Below are 21,721 nucleotides of genomic sequence, written 5' to 3' on the forward strand. Positions count from 1 at the left end.
AGTAATACTCTTTCATTTCATTTCATTTCATTTCATTGTTGAGTTTTGGTTGCAATGCCCAACAGACAACTGTCCAATCAGATTTTTTTTCCTGTGGTATCTAGGCAGATTCAGCCAGGGAAGCTGTCCTATTGGTTAGGACTTCAGGAGCTGAACAGAAGGCCTAATAGGTTACATTACCTATGTAATGATGGAGTGATGGAGAAATCAATCACAATTTGATTTACAATGGGACTAGCTTTCAGTCAGTTGTTAGAAATAGAAAACGGTGGTGGCAGCTCTATGCAAGGAGTTTACTGTTCACTTAAAAAAACAACAAAATAATGTAATGTGGCCAGGAGTGCCCAAACCTTTACATTCAGTGGTATTAAAAATCCTATGGGGAACCAGCAAAAATTAACATGACTGCGAAGATTCTTTCTTTGTTCTAATTCATCAAATACTGTAATACATATTGTTTGTTGTGAAAATATGTTCCATGATGATATATTTTTGCCATATTGTCCACCCTTAGCTTGGTTTTGGTGGTAAATTTGTGCAAGCTGGTGACATGAGTGGAACTCGATAACACTTAGAAAACATGCATGCTTAACGCTACAAAGAACTCAACAAAATAATCTTAATTCTGATTTAGCACATCAGTCCAGCAAATACTCTCACCTCTAAGGGGTTTAACTGTGCTTCAGCAGGGTTACTGTTACCAGTAGTGATTATGTTTGAGCCTTACGGGGATCCAGATTTGTTAAATTGCTCCTTTACATATTAATATGTTCCCATACAACTGTGTGTACACAGCAGTAGCAAGCTTTATCCCACAAACTGCCATGAATGTAAAAGTAATTACTATTGCAACTTCAACGATGGATAAAGAGAATCATATAAGCACAATATGACTGCTGACTAAGTGTTATCCTGAGCTGATAAAACAAGTGGTCATGTAATATGCAGCAATAAGAGAACTGTGATGGAAACTTAATCACTCCGTCATCATTGTATATGGAGAAGCAAGCATGACCTTTTTACTCGTCTGGTACAGAGCAGAAATAAACTGAGCTCAGTTAGACAGTGCATTTTTTACTGCTGATTCACAACCTGGCAGTGCTGTAGTACAACAGCAGCAGATGACTGGATTTTTTTTCTTCAGCAGTTTACAGAAGTGAGTTCCACATAAAAGATTTGCAGAAAATTCTGCACATATGCATCTCTAATAGACACTAATATCTCACAGATTTCTATTCTTTGATTACACATTCGGTCTTTTGATAGACTCCTCCTCCCAGTCCACATCTAGCGCCTCATCATCTACGATGGAGGAGCTGAAGAACGAAAGGCCAGACAGGAGGCCTGTACGGCCTGCTATGCCCAACTCAAAACACTTCCTCTTTTTTGGGTTAACTGATTGCTCTCCATCTCCCTGAGCTCCACCACTCCACTCTGGCATAGGCATGCTAGTTTTTGCACCACTCTCTGTGGTTGAATTCAATAGCGTCTGTGGGTTGGCATTTCTCAGCTCCCTTGTTCTCTCCACAGTCCGTGTTTGTGCACTTTCCACAGGGCTGGAAGCCTTTTCCGTTACATCGTCCTTGGAAACTGGTGAGGGTTTTGGCTGTCCTGGAGCTACAGTGGTCTTTTCTTCAGTCTTTTCCACAGTAGTAACAAAAGAGAACCTAGAAAGTTTGGCCAGGGTGGAGGAAGCCACTTTGAGTGTTTTTGGGTGACTTGGTCCTTGTAGAGCCACAGAGGGTGGGTCAGAAGCAGATTTAGGCTCACCTGAAGCCACACTGGAAAGTTTCTGCAGAAGCTGCTGACGTTTATGCTCCACATCTTCACTCCCTCTTTCTTTGTCTAACTCCTCAGAGGGAACCTCTCTGACCTTGGCCTCAACTTGCTGACAGAGCTTCTTGCTTGCACTGCTGCCCCCTGCTGGCTGCTTATAAAGCTTATGATTTTGACTCTCCTCCCACTCCTTTCCTTTCCTTTGCAGCTCTGTAGGTTGCCTGGCATCACTTTTACTGCTATCACTTTCATCTACTTTGGTAAAATTTTCATTGTTTGCAATGCCAGAGTTATTTGCATGCACCATTCTTTCTCTAGGTCTGAAGGTAAAGCTGGAAAGCTGGTTGCGCAGGTCTTCCCCATTCTCTGCTTGTTGTTCTGACACGGCTTTTCTTCTGGAAGGTTGTTTTTCGCCCGCCATGGGTGTGCTGTGGGAGGGAAACCTGCCTGGAGAAAACATCTGCTCCAAATCATCACCAGTGTCTGTCCTCCCACCCTCTATGTTCTTCTCTTCCCTTTGCAGGGGGTCCCTGCTCATCCCTTTTAATCGTTTGGCTCGCAGTTTTTTTGAGCTTTTCTCTACTACAGAACTGGGTCTCTCAGCCCCCTCTGTTCCCCTGCCTGAATCAACCACTGCCTCCACGGCTCCAGCAGCCTCCTTCACCCACGCAGAACCCTTAACATGTGCAGAGCTGCTGTTGCTAGGCAACACAGTAGGCCTGTGTGGCTTTGCTGTGTTCTGTGTTGAAGTAGTGATGGGGGACACTGGGGGGAAAGTGGCATTAGCATCAGTCAGGCTGGTCAAGCTGTGGAACCAGTCAAGGCCCGAGTCGGATGCAGCTGTTGCCTCGCTGTCCGCACTCTCTCTGTGCACATCACTGTGCTGCTCCACGCTGGGTGAATTGTGCGTACTGTTGTACAGCCTGAAAGGAGAAATAAAAAAAAATCATATCTGAAAAGTTCAGGGTTTTAAGATAGTTTTGTGTGATTTTACATTTGAAACCTCTATTATGTTACCAAACAGGGCATCTATAAAAGTATTCAAAGTAAAACTGAAATGTGGAATAACCGGCAACAACAGACTAGCATATGCATTTTAAGCTACTGTGCTGCTTGCTAGAATAGAAATTGTTTATCAGTGTTGTTTTTCCACTACTTTACAGTATTTAAAATGTTATTGTCATAATAATAATAATAATAATAATAATAATAAAACTGAGGTTTCCTCATTCTTACAGAATATTTGAGTAATAACAGAATAAGTTAATTTGAGATAATTGATAGAATATTCAAAATTTTTAAATTTTAACAGTTGCAGCATTTTAAAATGTGGAATTTCTCAGATTATCAATTTAAAAACCTTTAGCTGCCATTGACTCATTATTTACTATTGCATATCTACACTTTTTCTATTTGTTTTTATTTATATTAATGTGTCCTTGTAACCTTAATATGCCTTGCATGCTGCAGTAATGACACATTTTTCCTCCAGGATCAGTAATCAACGACGGAAGGAATTCAGTCAGTCAGTCTGTCTAAATATGCTTACATGAGTGCTTCCTCGCTGATAATCACATCTACTTCTTTTATGTGTGGTTTACCTTGAGAGCCTCTCTAGCTCTTTGTTGAGGATGTGGGTCAGCCCCAGGCCCTCCAGCACAATCTGACACTGAGTTCTGTACTGCTCTTTTGGGTTGTCGGGGAAGGAGGTGTGCAGCGTGTTCACATTAACGAGTAGTGCGCCCCCCTGTGGCAAAGACATGCATACAAAAACAATCCTGAGTTGTTTTTTTTTTTTTGCTTCAAAAGATTTGCTAAGAGGATTCTCACAAAGAAGTGACAAGACATACCTGCATGGAGCACTCCATAACAGACACAACCACAACAGCATCCTCAACTGTGACTGTCTCTCTGAACATAAGCCTGGCATGGGCTGAAAAGGTAATGGGAAAAGAGTGTGCTATTTTTTTGTGTATATTTATATATCTATCAAACATACACACTCACACCACCTAACATACCTTGGCTGTTTGACTACATTAGGGGTAAGTAGAAATAATGTAACGTAATTTTTGGCTGAACTATCACTTTAACAGAATAAACAAAGTTGGAGCCGAGTATCACAAACTAATCAACATCATACTGGCTATCCAGGTAAACATTCTGCTTATTATTGATATACTAAATGCAACATCTGTCCTGCGATGGACTGAACCTGTCCAGCATGTTTCCACCCAGTGACTGCTGGTATAGGCTCCAGGTCCCCCCCATGACCCAGAAGGATAAACGGTTTAGAAAGTGTGGGTGTGTAAATGCAACATGGAAAAGAGGAGGAATCTAGGCATATAGTCACAATACTGTATAAGATAATGCATGTAATACAAATAGTGTTTTAAATGTAATTTTTAATAGCAATAATGTGCTGGTGGGATTCCTGTTGTTAAAAAAACCTTCTTGGCTCTTTGTATATTGGCACATCAGTTCTTGTTTTGACAAACTCCAAATAAAGCTGCTAATTATAGCTTTGGTGAAATAGCAACTTAACTAAAATATAATGACGTTTTTAACACTATAAGCAGTGCACTCACTGCTTGACCCTCAAGCTCTGCTTACGACACCATCCATTGCTTACAAGACACTGATTTCTACTGAAACATCTGCATGAACTAGGGTGTGCTTCATGTAAATTATATGTAAATGAGGTGCTGGTTGGCTGGAACTTGATTTTACGAACTGTAGCTGATTCATTTCTTTTCATTCATTCATCATTCTGATTTCATTCATTCATCTCTGCTCAAATCTCGTGTTTACTTGCCATATGAAAATTTCATGAATCAGACTCAGAGTAGTTCATACATCATTAAAAGCAGTCAGATCCGCGCTCTTTTTTGATGAATAAGGGCCACTGTGTATCGAATATCAAATACGGTATATCAAGGTCTAGAGGAATCAGAAGTAGAGAAACTGTATGCATCAGAGAGAGACAGAGACAGGGACAGACACAGAGAGACAGGCAGACAGACCCTCTGCGAGGCGGCCAAGACTCTCCAGCATGCGGATGGTTGTGCGGGCGGCGTTGCGGCTGTCACTCTGTCTCTGCAGCTGGTAGTAGCGGACCAGGATGGAGTTAGCCTCATGAGTGATGTGGGGCCGCAACCTCTTTATCAGGCAGAAATAGGCCCTCATCTTCTCCATACTCCATAATGATGAAGACTGACTTGAAACACCTGAGGGAGAGAGATAATGATGATGAAGAGGGATGATGAAAGGGGAAAGAAAGATATAGTCTAGTCCAGTTTCTCTCAATTTAGAACTTTAATAAAATCCACTGTGTGTATTCCATTGTGGATTTCCCTAATTTAGCATGAAAATGATCATTATCAGACCAATTTTAGCCATTTATACTGCCCATACTAAAAGGACAAAAGTCAGTTAAATGTATTTAAATTTGGTTTCTGTATTGTACTGACCTCAAGATTTGCCTTAAATTGTAACTGTACTGTTAAACTGTAAAATTACAGCATGACGCTAGACTAAATATTTGTTTGTGACATTATACATCACCCATTTTCTTTCCGTTCATTCACATTCACGTCTCTAAGCATTACATAAGGGGCAGCTCAAAAAGATGCAGTGCCTAACTACTTGTGCTAGGCAGGTGGAACATTTAGAAACCCTTAAGATTCCCAAGTGGTTGCTATTGTGTGGTATAAGTGATCTAGAAACTAGGCAAGAACCAACAGTAACTAACATAATGGAGAAAACTGGGATAAAAACAACTGAAAAATTACTGTTTACTCATTATGTCATGTAATTATACATACTTTTTTTTCTTTTAACAAAAGAACTGGGCACTGAAACAGCCCTGATGGTGTCCATATATAATCACAGACACAGTATAATATGCTAGTGAACAGAATTTTAACTCCTCTCTTTTAAACAAACCTTTATTCTGGAGGATAAAGGAAGATATTATTTTATCCCACTCTGGGTTCTTAGTGTCCAGCAGAACAAGAACCAGGTCAAAGCGGCTGAGGAGGGGGCTGGCCACAGCAACATTCACAGAGACAGAGACATTGGGGTCATACTGGCCCTTTGGGTTGGTGGCTGCCAGAATAGTTGTCCTTGTGTCCAGTTTACACACCATTCTGCATGTGAGAGATACACAAATTACTCAGTGTTAGTCAAAAGTGTTTTCCTTTCATAATTCAATGTGGAAGATTTACTTAACAGGGCAGTATAATTTGATAAGGCAGCGCTTGAAGCCAACAGTTCAGCTGGTGTAAGATGCATGTAAGAAAAACAGAAATAATTTACTGACAGCTGAATGAGATTGTATAAGTCAGATTACTCATCATTTTTATGCTTATGTTAACTCTTAGAGGCAACTTATGCATATACTATCTAAAAGTAGTAATTTTGTTATGCTACACATAAATGGTTATGCAATAAATAACATTTACATTTGTTGTCCATTTCATATCAACAAGTGTGGTGTGAGTCGACATTTTCAAACACCCCCCCCCAAAAAAAATCATGGCTTAAATATAAAGGATGTTTTTTGCTTCTGCAATATAAGACTGTACTCCAAACAACTATTTATCAACTTCCAGAACTACAGTTGTGGTGACTCTTTTGAGCACCTGGAGCACACTGCACCTAACAAATGTATTATTTACCAAAAAGACATTGTTTTGCTTCAAAAGTTCTTTTTCATTGGAAGCACTGCTGGCTTATGGGTTAATATTTATAATCCTTTAGCTGTGCAAGACAAAGTGAGGCATTTCTAACCCAGCCTTGGCCACACTAATGGTCTGCTGCTCCATGGCTTCATGGATGCTGGTGCGATCATGCTCTTTAATGCTGTTAAACTCGTCAATACAGCACAGGCCTCCGTCAGACAGCACCAAAGCTCCGGCCTCCAGATGCCACTCTCCAGAGTCCTTCACAGCAGCTACAGTCAGACCTATGGATCACATACACACACACACACACACACACACACACACACACACACACACACACACACAAAATAACGAGGTATTCAGTGATCAATCAATACCTTAGAGTGTCAACCAGACTTACTCTTCCCTTTTCCATGGAGCTGAATGGTGAGGTAATCTATCCAATCTATCCATCCCCTAATGCAATATTATTCTTAGTAGAGGTTGATCAATATGGTTTTTTAGGGCTGATGCCAATTACAAGTAATGAAAGATTGCCTTTATATGAATGCAATTCAGAAACCTAGATACAGACTAAACAGGCAGAAAAAACTTCACTTTTGTATAAAGCAAATGAGGGAATAAGGGAATATGAATGTTAATCTGTTTATCTGATTTTGTTATTCAACCAAAAATATATTTCATGCAATAATAAGCAGTAGCAGTGGGTGTGTTGAGTGTATCAGATGTATTATGTGCTGCATGATTCAATGGAAACTGATCGAGCAGTCGAATCTTCGGAAATAGCAAGTTGCAGCTGTCTGCACTTTAAACGGCCAGAAATTAAGTATAACTTATTTATTAACTATAAAACAAAACATTATGATTTTAGAAAAAAATTACTGCTTTCTTGTTTGTATAGTTGGCTGAAGTTCCACTGAAGGTACATACATTCTGAACATATTCAAACTACTACGTAAGCAGTGTGGGTCTGCACTGCGTGTCTGCTCCATACACAGAAACCTCACTCTCACCAAACTCATGCGATATTTCAGGCAGGGCTCGAGCAGCACATACACAAGTCACGTTTGTCTGGCTAGTGAGTGAAATTATATGACTTTTTGCCAACAGTGCTGTTCAACCGTGACATGTTTTTACCTTTTCCTACCAAATTCCTCAGCAGGTAGCAGCTTAAAAAACATTTATTTGAAGCATAGATAGCTACATTAGAATTTATAAGGACTGTATGGCATTAATTTTTCATATATTAATTGTACATTTCACAGAAAAGTAGTGAAAAGGTGTTAAAGCACCTGCATTAGTGGAGCCAATCCCAGCGGTGAGGACAGAGCGTGGAGTGATCTTGGCTGCATATTTCAGAAACTGAGACTTTCCTGTGCCCGGGTCACCTACCAGCAAGAGGTGAGACTCGCCTGCAGAAACCAAACAATCTCTCTTTAACAGTCTAAATACACCATACACAGTGATTCAGAGGGGGAGAGTAAGAACACATACCTCTCACCTTTGTCCCTGAGGCATCGACTCGCTGCACTCCACCCGCCAAAACCATGGCAACAGCCAACTTCACAACATACATTCCAAATACTTGGGGGCAGAGACTCATCAGGATCCGATTCCTGCCTTTAGAATGTTTTTTTAAAAAACGGAGAGATTTTTCATATTCATTTTCTTTGTAAATATACAGTGCAGTGCAAAAGTCTTTCACCTTTTCCTAACAGTTAGTGAGAGCTCAAATGTAGTACTGCATTGTATCATACACTATGTAGAGACTACACTGTGAAAAAAATTGTCATCAGTCAAAACAAACAGATCTATCAGAAAATAGCTTCAACTGAAATAAGTGCATTTTATGGCCATCAGCATAAAAACTCATTTTACTGTTTTTTTATTAAATTCAAAATTTATTTTAAAAAAATAATAAAAAAATAAAAAATTAAAAACAACAATTGAAATGCACTATATCATCATCATCATCATCATCGTCATTAACTGCTTAATCCAGATAGGGCCACAGTAGCAGTTGGGAGAGCAGAGAATCCCAGATTACCCTGTCCCCCACAACTTCCTCCAGCTCATTCCCAGGGACCCCAAGCCACTCCCAGGCCAACTTGGAGATGTAATCCCTCCAGTGGGTCCTAGGACAATCCCAGGGTCTTATCCCGGTAGGCCGTGCCTGGTACACCCCCACCGGGAGGCGTTCAGGGGGCATCCGAATCAGATGCCTGAACCACCTCAGCTGACTCCTCTCAATGCGGAGGAGCAGCGGCTCTACTCTGAGCTCCTCACCCTATCAAAGTTGAGTGTAGCCCACCACCCGACAAAGAAAGCTAATTTCCGCTGCATGTACTCCCGATCTCATTCTTTCGGTCATTACCCACAGCTCGTGACCATAGGTGAGGGTCGGGATGTTGACCGACCAGTAAACAGAGTGCTTTGCCTTATGGCTCAGCTCCCTCTTCACCACTACAGTCCGGTACAGTGACCGCATTACTGCTGCCGCCTGTCCCAGCCTGCGGCCGATCTCACGATCCCTCTTCCCATCACTCGTGAACAAGACCCCGAGATACTTAAACTCCTCCACCTGGGGCAAGTCCTTTCCCCTTACCTGGAGTGGGCATGCCATCCTTTTCTGGACTAAGACCATGGACTTACACAGCAACTGCTTCACACTCAGCTGCAAACCACTCCAGTGAGCGCTGGAGGCATGCATGTGATTCAGCCAAAAGAACATCATCATCTGCAAATAGCAGAGATGCCACCCTCCGGCCTCCAGACATAATGCCCTCCTGACCTTGGCTACGCCTTGACACCCTGTCCATGAATATCACGAACAGGAGTGGAGACAGGGCACAACCCTGCCGGAGCCCAATGCTAACACTGAAAGGGTCCAACTTAATGCTGAGTACATGAACACAGCTCTCACTCTGAGAGTACAGAGATCGAATGACCCGGAGTAGTAGCCCGATACCCCATACTCCCGGAGGACCTCCCACAAGATATCTCGGGGTATCCGGTTGTAAGCCTTCTCCAAATCCACAAAACACAAACGCAAACTCCCATGCCCCCTCAACAATCCGCGAGAGAGTGAAAAGCTGGTCCATTGTTCCACGGCTGGGACGGAATCCACATTTTTCCTCCTCAACCTGAGGTTCTATTATATCAATATTCTTTTTTTTTTATTCCAAGCCATCTGAGACACAATTAAATCCACATATGTGGAAATAAGCCGTTTGTGTGGTCATAGAGATCCCTCTTGTTTTCCGCTCCATGAATGAGTTTGTCCTCAGTCATTTTGAGGTGGAATAGCAGAGATGCAATGAGTTAAAAATAGAAATGGGGTGTTGGTTAAAAAAAAGAAAAAGAAAAAAGATGCATCAGATCACGCAGCATCACACTCTGCAGCGTGCGGCCAAGAAAACTGTTTAGATGTATTTATCTTTGCACTACATAATAATATAATTAATTCAAAAAACGTAAGTTAAGTAAAAGGCCACAATAACTTCTTGTCAGTGGTATCATCAATATGTTGGTTAGAAAAATACTGCTTTGAAGAACACAGGTTTGGTTTATGACTTGTTGCTGTGCCCCAGCCCTAGTTAAATATACTGAGCTACCTTGAGGAGAGCTTTGGAAATGTTCATGCTAACATACACATCAAATTCACAATATATTTCTGCTTTCAACTCTGTTTCTTTTTCTCCTTGTGTCTGCAGTGACATATTTGTTTCTAGCAGTATCTGAGCTCAGGACTGTCTTTTTCTCTAAGCTATTTGTAACTAGCAAAGATACTTTCTCTAGATTGACAAAGCACTTCTTGTAAGTCACTCTGGATAAGAGCGTCTGCTAAATGCTGTAAATGTAAATGTATATCATTTATTTGTATTTATTCTAATATTAGTGTTTTAAACAAATAACTGCTTAATGCACAGATGACCTTGCATATCATTTTCTCAGTTGCCTAGAACCTTTACAAAGGTTTTTCATCTAACTTTTCATCAGTTTGTAATAATTTCAGCAAGTCAGTATTCTGCCACTGGGGGAAAAAAGCCCAGCTACAGAATATCTGGAAAATACCAGCTAAAATTCTCCAAGCTGTCCTCATGGATGAGAACAAGAAAGATAGTACTACACTGTTTTTGTGTGCAATGCTCCTTAAAATACAAAGCCCTTCGGTGTAAGAAGTCACAAACTGCTTACCAGCTATAGGGTCATCTTTGTGATTTTCCCAGAATTCCTCAAATTCTTTCTGGAAGTCCTCTAGTGCCACTGCGGCTGTGGACTGGTCGTTATTGATTTCGATGTAATTTGCCTTCATCACAATCTCCACGTCACAGCGCGAGTCTTGGTACAGTGGCTTCCAGCGCTGCCACACAACACCATACACTGTGATATCATCTCCTGGGAAAAGAGGATGTTTGTATGTTGTTTGGGAAGTTACTGCAAAGTCATTAATTTGATGAAATGTACTACAATCTCACACGAACTGTAACAAACTGTTAAATAAGCAAGAGTATAACAATAACACAAAATAAAGTCTCTCTAGTAACCAATGACCATACACACTGCAGAGAGGTGATACATTTTAAATGCAAGTAAAACAAGCAGGTTCCAGTAACCAGTTAGTGTTTTAAAATAAAAAAAATAAAATAAAATCATATTTGGATCAGGCTAGCCTATCCGGTGCCTTTTCTCTCTGATTGTGTAATTGTGCTGTTTTTCTTGTATATTATATTACAGAGTAAAGCACCTCAAGATTTTGCAATTAAAATGTGTGAAGTGGCAAAGTGTGCTTGCAAATTCAAGCACACTTTTCCAACAACTCAGATGTTCGAGAGAGAATCCAGGCAGAATCCCACCTGAACTCAACTAATTCTATGTCCACTTTGAGATCAACCAGACTGAGCTGACCAGTAAAGCCTTCAGGTCCTTCTGCAGAAGAAACTGTACTCACACTCTCTACAGCTGTGAGTGGAGCTTTGTTGAGAGTGCACACATTCAAAGCCACTAGACACGATGGCATCCCTGGATGGGTCCTGAAAACGTCACTTTGACAGACATGTTCAACCTGGCACAATCTACTATTCCCAGCGGCTTCAAAACCACAACCATCAAATTCATACCAAAGAACCCCAAATTCACATACCTCAATGACTATCGCTCCACAGCATGCACAAGCATCATAATGAAGTACTCTGAAGGTCTGGTCTTGACTCATGCTATGAACCGCCTCTCAAGAACTTTAGATCTACATCAGTTTGTCTACTGCACAAACAAATCCACTGAAGATACAGTCACTGGCAATGCTGTGAACCATATGGAAGGCAAGAACACCTACGTAAGAATGCTGTTCATCACTTTCAGTTAAGCATTTAACAGAATTATGCCCACTAGACTGATCTCCAAGCTTAAGACCCTATCACTGCAGACACAGTCTGCAGCTGGATTCTGGATTTCCTCAACAGCAGGCCTCAGTCTTTTAAGATGGGGAGCCACACTTCTGCCACCCCCACTCTCAGCTCAGGCTGTCCAAAAGGCTGTCTGATCACCCATTCTCTAAACACTGTACACCACAATAGCATCGCCAAGCACAGCCCCATCATCAAGTTCTCTGATGATAAAACAGTAATCGGCCTAACGACAATTAGGAATAGGGGTCGGGTAGAACACGATTCTTAGAAGCATCACGTGAACGATTCTGAATCGATTCATAAATGTCAAAAATTGATTTTTCTAAATATTTAATTTATAATGTAATGTTAACAGAACGTAAAAAGCGGAACTTGGAAGTGGGTAAGCGCAGCGCTTGGACAGTCTGTGGGGGCACATAACAAAAACACAACTGGATGAGTGAGAAACCCGACTGCATTAAAAGCTGAGTTAGATCAGGAGTAAACAATATAAATGAAAGCGCAGATTTACTTTGCTCTGCTTTAAGCTTTAACTCAGCTACAGCAGCTTTCCTCCCGTCTCTGCCACAAAACTTTTCTTCAGAAGTATAAGAGTCTATTGTAAAATGTCTCTCAACGTTTAACCGATCTCTCTAAAAAGTTGTGAAGATGAAGTCGCTTCTTATTCAAATTTTTCCGTTGTACCTTAAATTCTGACTGAGGCGCCGAATGTAAATGCTGCACCATTTAAGGCGGAACAGAAAAATTCGAAAGAGAAGCGACTTCATCTTCGCAACTTTTTAGAGAGATACAGTCTCTTGTTGCAGACTTAAGGTACCAGAAAACCAACTGTGCCGCTCCAAATGTTCGTCTTAAATCTGTCTGCCTTTTCGTTCGCTACTAGCTTGGCGAGACTTCGTTGCTATGTGACAAGTCTCTTTCATGCTATGTTGCCCACTTTGGAGCTGAGATTCAGCGCCCAGTCTCGAAGACATTTTACTGACACAGCGACTCCCCCCATTACAACAAGACCAAAACCAAAGTTATAAAATTAAAGGTGTAGGAAGGCTGTAAAACGTGCTGCGTGGACATCCATTACCACAGGATCTATATCACCCTAACGGCGCAATTTATCACAGATGAGTGGCAGCAGCGTTTTAATGTGCTCCAAGCAATAGCAGTGAATCAGAGACTTCCAGGTCACTTGCCACATCAATTCCATTTGGTTTATTAATAAAAAATATTTGAAGTAAATTCATTATAGATCATTAAAAATACTTTGTTTTAAATTTACCAAGTCCTCACACAGTGAGAAAACAGAAATCTTGTAGAAAGAGAGGAAAAAAAAAATGCATCGATAATCGTTGTATAATCACACTGCAGCCCTCTGAATCGTAATCGAATCGAAAGTTATCTAAAGATTCCCACCTCTAATTAGGAAGCATACAGAGAGGAGGTGTAACTTCTCGGAGTGGACAGACAACAGTCTCTCCCTCAGTGTAGGCAAAAGCAAAAACAGATGATAGTCAGCTGCATGGAAGGCCATGCAAAAGGTGGTAAAACTGCCCCGTCCATCACTGCAGCTGCCCTCCCTCCCATACAGGACATTTACAATAAAAGACGTCTGAGGAAAACCAGCAGTATCACCTCAAACCTCACACACCCCAGCCACTTCCTGTTCCCCTTTGCTGCCATGTAGGTGATCAGAACATTCGAGCCAGAACCACCAAGTTCAAGAACCGTTTCTACCCTTGAGCTGTTAAACTGGTCACACCACCATGCACGAAATCATGAACAGTCACACCATTGTTTGCTGAAACACTACCTCTAAATTAGCATATATATTTTGGACATTTTGCACATATGTATACACGTCTGTGCACCAGTACACGTTTTGTGTATTGATTGTATTGTCTATTTATTGTCTGGGCTTGGAATTTTTTCGTAAACACACTGTCATCATATTAGCCCTGTCATCATATTAGCCTGTACCCTGTATATGTATAATAACAAAAAGAAATTGAATTTAATTCAAATGAAGTGTAATATAAATAAACATAAAAACTATTAATCTTACTCGTATTCTTATTTTTTTATAATTAAGATAAGTGATGGATGGGAAATTTTTCCATACAATCGTGCAGCCTCATTTCAGCACTGGAAACACACACACACACACACAAACAGTGAAGATCAGTACAGTCAGTGGGCTGTAGAGCTGTAGACAGACCCCTTCTTTCTTTTTGGATTATGTAGAAACGTCTATGAATGTTATTAGATTCATGTTGAAAGTCTACTGGCTTTGTGGATAAATTTTAAGGCACAATACTTCATATTCTCATTTAATCGATGTGATTCATGCCTTTAATATACAGTTTTGACTATTGCACAAAATGATAACACTAGGAACTAAATGAAAGTAATATTAAGCAATCATAACTCCTGCTAGATAAGCCCTGTCGCTCTCCATTTTAAACATTTCTCCAAAAGTTCAAGGCAGCTTGTTATTTTTCCTTTATTTATTTATTATTATTTTAAAATTTAAGACAAAAAATGCAATCAAGCAGTGTTTTCAAAGTAAATACTGAATAACATGGACATCTGCGGGTTAAATTTAGTCAGAATTTTTTTTTTTTTTTTTTAATACTGCCTAAGAGCTACATGCAAAGTATGATTACCTGATTTGCAACTGTCCACCAGATCATCTTCTAAAATGACTAACATTGAGCGAGGAATACTGCCCACGGATAGTCTCTGCACCTGCAAACAAAGCCACATGTGTCAGAAGACCAAAAAAGACCACAGAACCCAATTTGAGCACATCTGAGGACAGGCAACTTCACTTAGGAGCTTCCAAGATTGATTACAGACAGGGGTTTGGTGGACAGTAACGTTTTTCAGTGTGGCACAGTTCCCACACACTACAGGGGCAAGATACAATGCAATAATGTACAGTACTGTGCTATTAAATTGTTTAAAACAATTTATCCTGGCAGTAAGTCTGTTATTTTCAGTACCAATATTATACAACATTAGAATAAATGCAAATACGAAAAAACACAATAACATGTAACAACTTTTTTTAATATGCTGGTGAGAACAACACAGAGTTAGTTCCTGACTTCTCACTGAACTCTCAGTCAGTGTCCTCACAGACCCTCACCTGCTCTTGGATCTTGATCTCCTGGTAGTCTTTGCAGGCAGCTGGTGCAGCACTGCTGTCTGACAGGCAGGTGAATTTGAAGGAGGAGCACTCATCTTCACTGGGGCAGTGAGTGGGAGGAGAGAAACTATAGTACTGCTCAAAGTCAGCCTGCACAGAGAACACATGCCTGCACTTATTGCACATGTAGTCCCTCTCGTACTCCAGCACTTTGGTCACACTGGTGCGGATGACCGTGCCGGAGACGGACAGGAAGTGTCCCGTATCCCGGGCTTTAGGGATGTGGTCTCTGGTCAGCTCCGGACACATGGGCAAACCTGTCACAAACAAACAGTTGAAAGGGTGTTCAAGATGGATTCAGCTCAGAGTTAACCCTTAGAAACTGCAATTACCTCCACTGATAACAAAAGCAATTCAAAATGGTGTAAGTTAGTAATAGTTATTTCTTACTCATACCACATTTGTGTCTGTAAGAAAACAAATACTTTTTTTCACAACTCACAGTTCTTTGTTTAATTGCTCACTTATGATTTTTTGTACCAGTTTCATGGGTTAATGAAGGTTTCTATACCATTCCAAATGGTCTTGGTCATTTTCATCAAGCCCTAGTGTGTTCTGTTCAACTATAAATTAAGAACAGCAGCAGTTCTCTAGTCAATTACTAGTCAACAGCAAGTCGTGACTAAAATCAAAGAGCCTGAGGACTTCCGCTTGTGCGCTGTGGCTGTGGAGTTTTCAACAGTGAAAAACTTGAAAAAGTGTAGTAGGAAGCAAAAAGTGACACTTATGCTGACAAGAATGGGCAAGAGGCCAAGTAGAGTCCAAGGATCACCACCAAGGCCATCCTGATCAGCAATTCTGGTACCAACATCTCAAGGCAGACACTGCACAAGGCTGGTCTCCATGGATGCCAACAAAGAAGGACTCCACTTCTCCAATACAGGGACAGAAAAACTCACCTAGCCTTTGCAAAAGCTTTTGCCCCATATTTCTGCGGTCAGATAAGACAAATATGGAATTGTTTGTACACAGGGATGTGGCTTTTGTTTGGCGCAAGAAAAGCGAAGCATTCAACCACAAGAACACCATGCCAACGGTCAAGCGTGGTGGTGGGAATGCAATGCTTTGGGGGTATTTTTCAGCCAATGTGCCAGACAAACATTTCAAAGGAAACAAAAATTGCTCATTGGGATACTATCAGGAGAAAAGAGGTCTACATTAAGACTCTGGATGAAAACATCAGGCAGAAAAACCTGGCCTTGAGCAGCTCTGGACCGTTGAACAAGACAATGACTCAAAACATAGTCAAAGTGGTCAAGAAATGAAAACAGAAAACAATATCACCATTTTGGAGTGGTCCAGCCACAGTGCAGACCTGAATCTCAGAGAATCTGTGGAGCGCACTAAAGAAAAGTGATGGCAAGGAAGCACTCCAGCCCAAAAGACCTGAAGATTGCTGCAAAAAAGGAGTGGTCCAAAACTGCAGTGGAGACATGGAAAAAGCTCGTTTACAATAATAAGAATTGGATTGCTGTGAAGAATAAACAAGTACTGAGAAAAGGGATGAATATTGGACATGGCTTTTTTGCAGAAATGTAAAGACAATTACAGATATAGTTCATTTTTTATATATATTGGAATTAACTGTTATATATTAGAAACTACCTAGGATAACATAGTAACAGCCTAGCAACCCCTTGGGATACAATAGCAACTTAGTTAGTTTACAGATTTTCCCCTGACAGTTATTTGATGAAAAAAAAAAAAAAAACTGTTTACTGCCCCATCAAAAGGGTTATATCGGTCAATACAGAATGAGAATGGAATATAAAAAGGTACTTTATTAGATATATTTCTACACAATTAAATATGTATTTATGTAATAACACTTTAATAGTTCAGCCAAACAAAAGCAGTCATTGCATGGCATGTCTAAGGCTTAAAATGAATTTGAGGCACAAAATTACTTCGACCATTCTCATTCTTTCTGATCCTCATCTGCAACTGTTGCGCCCCATAAGCAAAGCTTGGTGCAAGCGGGTGCTTTTGTTTATCCATATACGAATGGAGCTACGTTTAGTTGAACACTCTTCTGGATGACTTAGATGAAAGTTAAAAAAAAAAGATAAAAGAAAAAATGCCTTGAGTTGTTTACACAGAAAAGATCAGTGCTGGGAAATGCTGCATTTATGTGTAAATTAAAAGATCTCTACAACAAATCTTTCTACTCAAATATTTGATACTGACGTCAAGAAGGAAGGAAAAAAAAAAAAAATCAAAAGGCACATTGATTTTAGTAATCTCCGAGCCTGTCCTACTGTGACCTACTTAAACAGTCCCTTTCACATTTAAGGCTGCACTGTGTAAGATTTGGTGATTATTCTGGTGAAAACGTGTAACTGTATGCAACACGCAGAAGAACGTTTAGTAATGGGGGATGTGCTTCTGACCCCTTCACAGTATAACAGTTACTTTGCATCTGAGACCTAAACATCGAGTTGGACCTCCTTTTTAAGCCTCTGTGTGTGATGTTAATAAGACAAGAGGTGGTTGTGAAATTCAACCTGACACCTCTGACCTTTAAATGATAATTTCAGACTTTACAGCGCGACACAGCAGTGCACAGACACCATATTATAGCATGTTTTTCCCTCCTAACTCAGTAAAGCTACTTCTGTCAGTAGCTTAATAAATATCAGTAGCAGTAATAAATATCTTACACAGTGCTCCTTTAAATATATATTAAAAAGCCAATGAAATTAAATTAGTCATAAGAGTCCTCACTGAAAGGATTACTCTCGCTTCAGTATTCTGTCTTTAACGTTACAGCACGTCTTAAATTCTTTAGTACTTTTTTCACCACTAGTTTTAGGAAAAGCCATGAGAATTACAAGTGCAATCTATTCACAGTGCAGAAAATCTCAACAATAAGCTGTTATATTGAAACAAACATTAATATCTCAGCCTGACATGATTACTGCATCCACTAGATGGCACTGTAATCTCATTTAGACTGATGGTGGTGTGGATAAAGTCAGAGAAAGGAACAGTGCAAGTACAGAGTAAACACTAAAAACTACTTTTAAAGGTCACAGCTGACGAGTAAATGGAAGGGCTTTGTTGATTGCTTTCGTATAATTAAGGAGCGATAAGATCTCAAAGCAGCAGTTCTCAAGCAGTTTCTATACACCGAATTAATAAACCGAATAAATGTGCATGAAACAGAAGTGCAATAAAGTCTGCTCATCCTGATCTGTCGTATCTGTGAGCCTGCAGACAGGCTTTGTAATTATAGGTGACACAGCTCCTTTTGCCTTCCCACGCGCCAAGAATAATAAAAGCAAAATGCTCTACTTCATTGCAATGCAATGCAATATTTCAACCCACAAACGTCATCGGGGGATAAAAGCCTTTTCTCTCCGCTCCTCCCACGAGGCATCTTAAACAAGCTCCTCATTTATCCCTGGCTTTTTGTCTCTCTTAACGCTGCACTTCACAGGGCAACGTTTCTGTCCACTGTTCTTGATAAACCTGGTAACGCAACAGACAGAACCCAGGCGCTGGACTGGCGCTGCCACCATCAATTATTTTACCAGTCGAGAGCTGGTTACTTTTTAATGATTTACTGAAGTCAGAGTTTATTTTTATAAAAGCTAAAAATGCCAAAAATGCATTTAACTGAATAATAACAAATTAAGATTTATCATAATAAATACATTCAAAATAAATAAACAAATAAATAAACCGCCACTGTTTAATGACGAGGACAAGGACACTATGAACTGGAAGCACTGATATCTTCTTATGTCTTCCCCTTTCATGTAGGCATCAATCAGCTTCATTTTCCTTTTTAAAAGGTTTGAAGAATCTGCACTGCAGTGTGTACAGCGCTGAATGAATAGCATTATACTCAGTTCTTGATGGTCTACTGGTTGTTTTTTTTCTGTATTTCAACTTCTCAAATCTCAGAAAAAGAAATATCATGTTAAATATTGTACATCTTGATATTTCTTCATGTTATATTTTTGTCTTATCACCCAACCGAACTCTGGAGCCCAGTAAATACTGGTTCACAGGTGTACTGCAGTTCTACAGAGCAGGTGGCAGTGACGCTACATGAAATCAGAGAAATGTCCAGAAGCACAATCTCACACCCAACGATGCCCTTCACCAAAACCCTGCTAAGGCACTCTCCTTCAGCACAATCACACTAAGCCATGGGCTGATAATGGCAGGCCTGGTGTGTGGACTATTTTTGGACTGTCTATTGCGTTTCCACCATGTCCCTGAATGGAGCCCACCTCTGGCTATTTATACTTCTCCTAGACTAGCACACAATGGCAAGCTCAACAATAACATGAAAGCTGTGTGAGGCAACAGGCAAGGTCGGTTTGTTGAGGTGGAAATCATTCTAGAGACTAGGCTCAGGCTAGCACTCAATAACAGTATCCAACAGTATAATATTCTCTGTCTAATTAGTTATCATTGTCAATTATATTAGTAGTAGAGCCATCTATTGATTATCTAACAATTAAACAAAAATATCATTTTTAAAATGGGAAAATAATTGAAATTGTCTTATTAAACAATAACAAATCATGCATAGACATGTATATCCAAAATACTTCACTGAACAAAACAAAATTGGAAAATTTAGGGGCCTAAACGCTTAAAAAGACCTCATCATCATCACACTCCAAAGAAAAATCTCCAAACTAGTAACTTAGTAGCTCAAATAATGCAGAAAAATGAAGAAAAAGAAGTGAGAAAAAAAATAGAGGTACTTTGTTTCTTATAGACTCCCTTTCTTATTGTAAGAGAAGAGATTAAGAACTCAAATATGCAATATCGTCATGAAAACTGTAAACAATCCTTTATTTAAATGAGCTTAATTATCTAATGGGTCATGACATTTCACCATTTAAAACTGTGGGTTGTTTAGTAGACCACTGACATTTCTAATTATGGGAGTGATGCCATAACTACTTTCCTAGAAAAATCAGCACAGGGCTCAAGGCACGACACATAATGTAACAATATTTCCAACTTTTACAGCATTACACAATATTAGGGGTAAACTCCTTTGATATCAGTTTCGATAACTAGTTATGAATGTCCTTTTCTGTTTTCAGCTGCTGGGAGGTTTAGGCTGTTATGCTATGTGCCACTATTAGATTAATCAAGCTGTTTTTCCTCTCTTCATATTTTTGTCGCCTGAAGTGGGTAAAAAGAAATGACCTGAAAAGCTGCAGTGAGACAATGCTTTATTTTAAATACGCTATATAAATAAAACAGTGAATAATCATATGTGAATGATGGAAAAACAGGTGTTATGAGTATGCTTAAAGGCAGTTTATTCACTGACAAAAATGTAGTGACAAAAATAAAGGTATTCCTCAAATCCCAGGAGCTGTCAAAGAATTATTTTCAAATGTGTTATGAACATCAGCTGCACAACACCAAGTGGACATGCTTACAGAATATGCTTATATATGCAGGACATTTCCCAGTCTGGTCCCAAATGATCAAATATTGCATTAAAAACAACAAAACAAAAAACACTAGAACTGTGTCCCAATACTTTTGTCCATATAGTGTATATATGCTGGAAAATGACAGGTAAAAAGCTTATCTTGGCAATAAGTGTTTGCTTAGGAAAGAACTAATATTAAAACAAATACAAATAATATTAATACAAAGAAGGTTCATGTATGTCATTGTTTCTGGAGAAGGAATTTATTGTTGTGAAATGTGCTGTGTCATACATTCTGTATCTGTGTGAATGTGCTGTTGTATGTTAGGCTGCCTACAGTATTTTGTGTTTACCCCTACATGGTCATGTTTGTCACACCTTTTACTTGTCCTGTATAAGCTGGGTCTAATGTTGGCATCAGGAGAGCTAGAAAACTGTGTCAGTCCAATGTCTTACTGGCTGGGTGTCTGGTACCTGCACGCGCAACGACTAAACTTCACTTGTTCAGACAACAGACTGAATCCTCTGGTATCAAGAGGGTTTGGATTCTTCACTGGTAAATGTTTTCCAAACCTCACTTCATCATTCATGACAGCCTGGGTTGGCTTAATAATACTTCTTTATGTTAAATGGAGTGCGCTGGTAATAGAATGCAACAAATCTACAAGGTTGTTTGGGGCATCCAGGCTTCTTTACATTAGTTCACAAGATACCAACTAAAATAAAATAAAATAGAAAACTACTACTTTTTACTGTACTTGTGTTTATTCGCATCTATTGTGATATGGTACTATTACAATCAAAAAGCAAAAGCACTCTTTAGGCAAAGATAAACAGCTCTAAATAATGTGCATATAAATGCATAATGCATATAAATGCTAGGTGCATCCATTAGGCTCTGTTTCTTATTCTAAGAGAGACAAGACTTTAAAACAGTATTACATCATTAGAAGTAGGGAGTACTTGGGTACTTGGTTACATTGATCAGTTACATGTATTCATGTAAATTTGACAGATTTGTACTTTCCTGAGCATTTCTGAATGATAACACATTTACTTCTGCTTTGTGATCAACATCACACGAGATTTTACCATTTGTTTTAAACCAAGAGTACATTAAAAAGAGAAGAACTGCACCTAACAAATTTTACTTTCTATGCTGACAGACACTAGATGCACAAAGACAGTAGTCCACTGTAGTTCTACAAGTCCCTCTATTTTTTACTGCTTTTGTACT

The 21,721-nt window shown here is 39.7% G+C and overlaps 1 protein-coding gene across 3 annotated transcripts in view; it reads right to left on the minus strand.

Moving 5' to 3' along the window:
- Positions 1–997: 997 nt before the first annotated feature.
- mcm9 (minichromosome maintenance 9 homologous recombination repair factor) overlaps positions 998–21,721 on the minus strand; it is a 28,248-nt gene continuing 7,524 nt past the window's right edge. For 2 of the 3 annotated variants that reach the window (XM_037537532.1, XM_017692519.1), the window contains 11 exons: positions 15,012–15,328; positions 14,527–14,608; positions 10,659–10,859; positions 7,956–8,081; positions 7,754–7,873; positions 6,568–6,742; positions 5,722–5,924; positions 4,800–5,003; positions 3,627–3,709; positions 3,378–3,523; positions 998–2,699 (listed from right to left, as the gene is read on the minus strand). In XM_037537532.1, the coding sequence (XP_037393429.1) occupies positions 1,244–2,699; positions 3,378–3,523; positions 3,627–3,709; positions 4,800–5,003; positions 5,722–5,924; positions 6,568–6,742; positions 7,754–7,873; positions 7,956–8,081; positions 10,659–10,859; positions 14,527–14,608; positions 15,012–15,328 (3,113 nt within the window). In that variant the 3' untranslated portion in view covers positions 998–1,243. Of the gene's footprint in view, positions 2,700–3,377; positions 3,524–3,626; positions 3,710–4,799; positions 5,004–5,721; positions 5,925–6,567; positions 6,743–7,753; positions 7,874–7,955; positions 8,082–10,658; positions 10,860–14,526; positions 14,609–15,011; positions 15,329–21,721 lie in introns of those variants that run through there. The other variant, XM_037537533.1, reaches the window with a different exon arrangement.

This window comes from Pygocentrus nattereri, chromosome 4, assembly GCF_015220715.1.
Source record: "Pygocentrus nattereri isolate fPygNat1 chromosome 4, fPygNat1.pri, whole genome shotgun sequence".
Classification (NCBI taxonomy): Eukaryota; Metazoa; Chordata; class Actinopteri; order Characiformes; family Serrasalmidae; genus Pygocentrus; species Pygocentrus nattereri.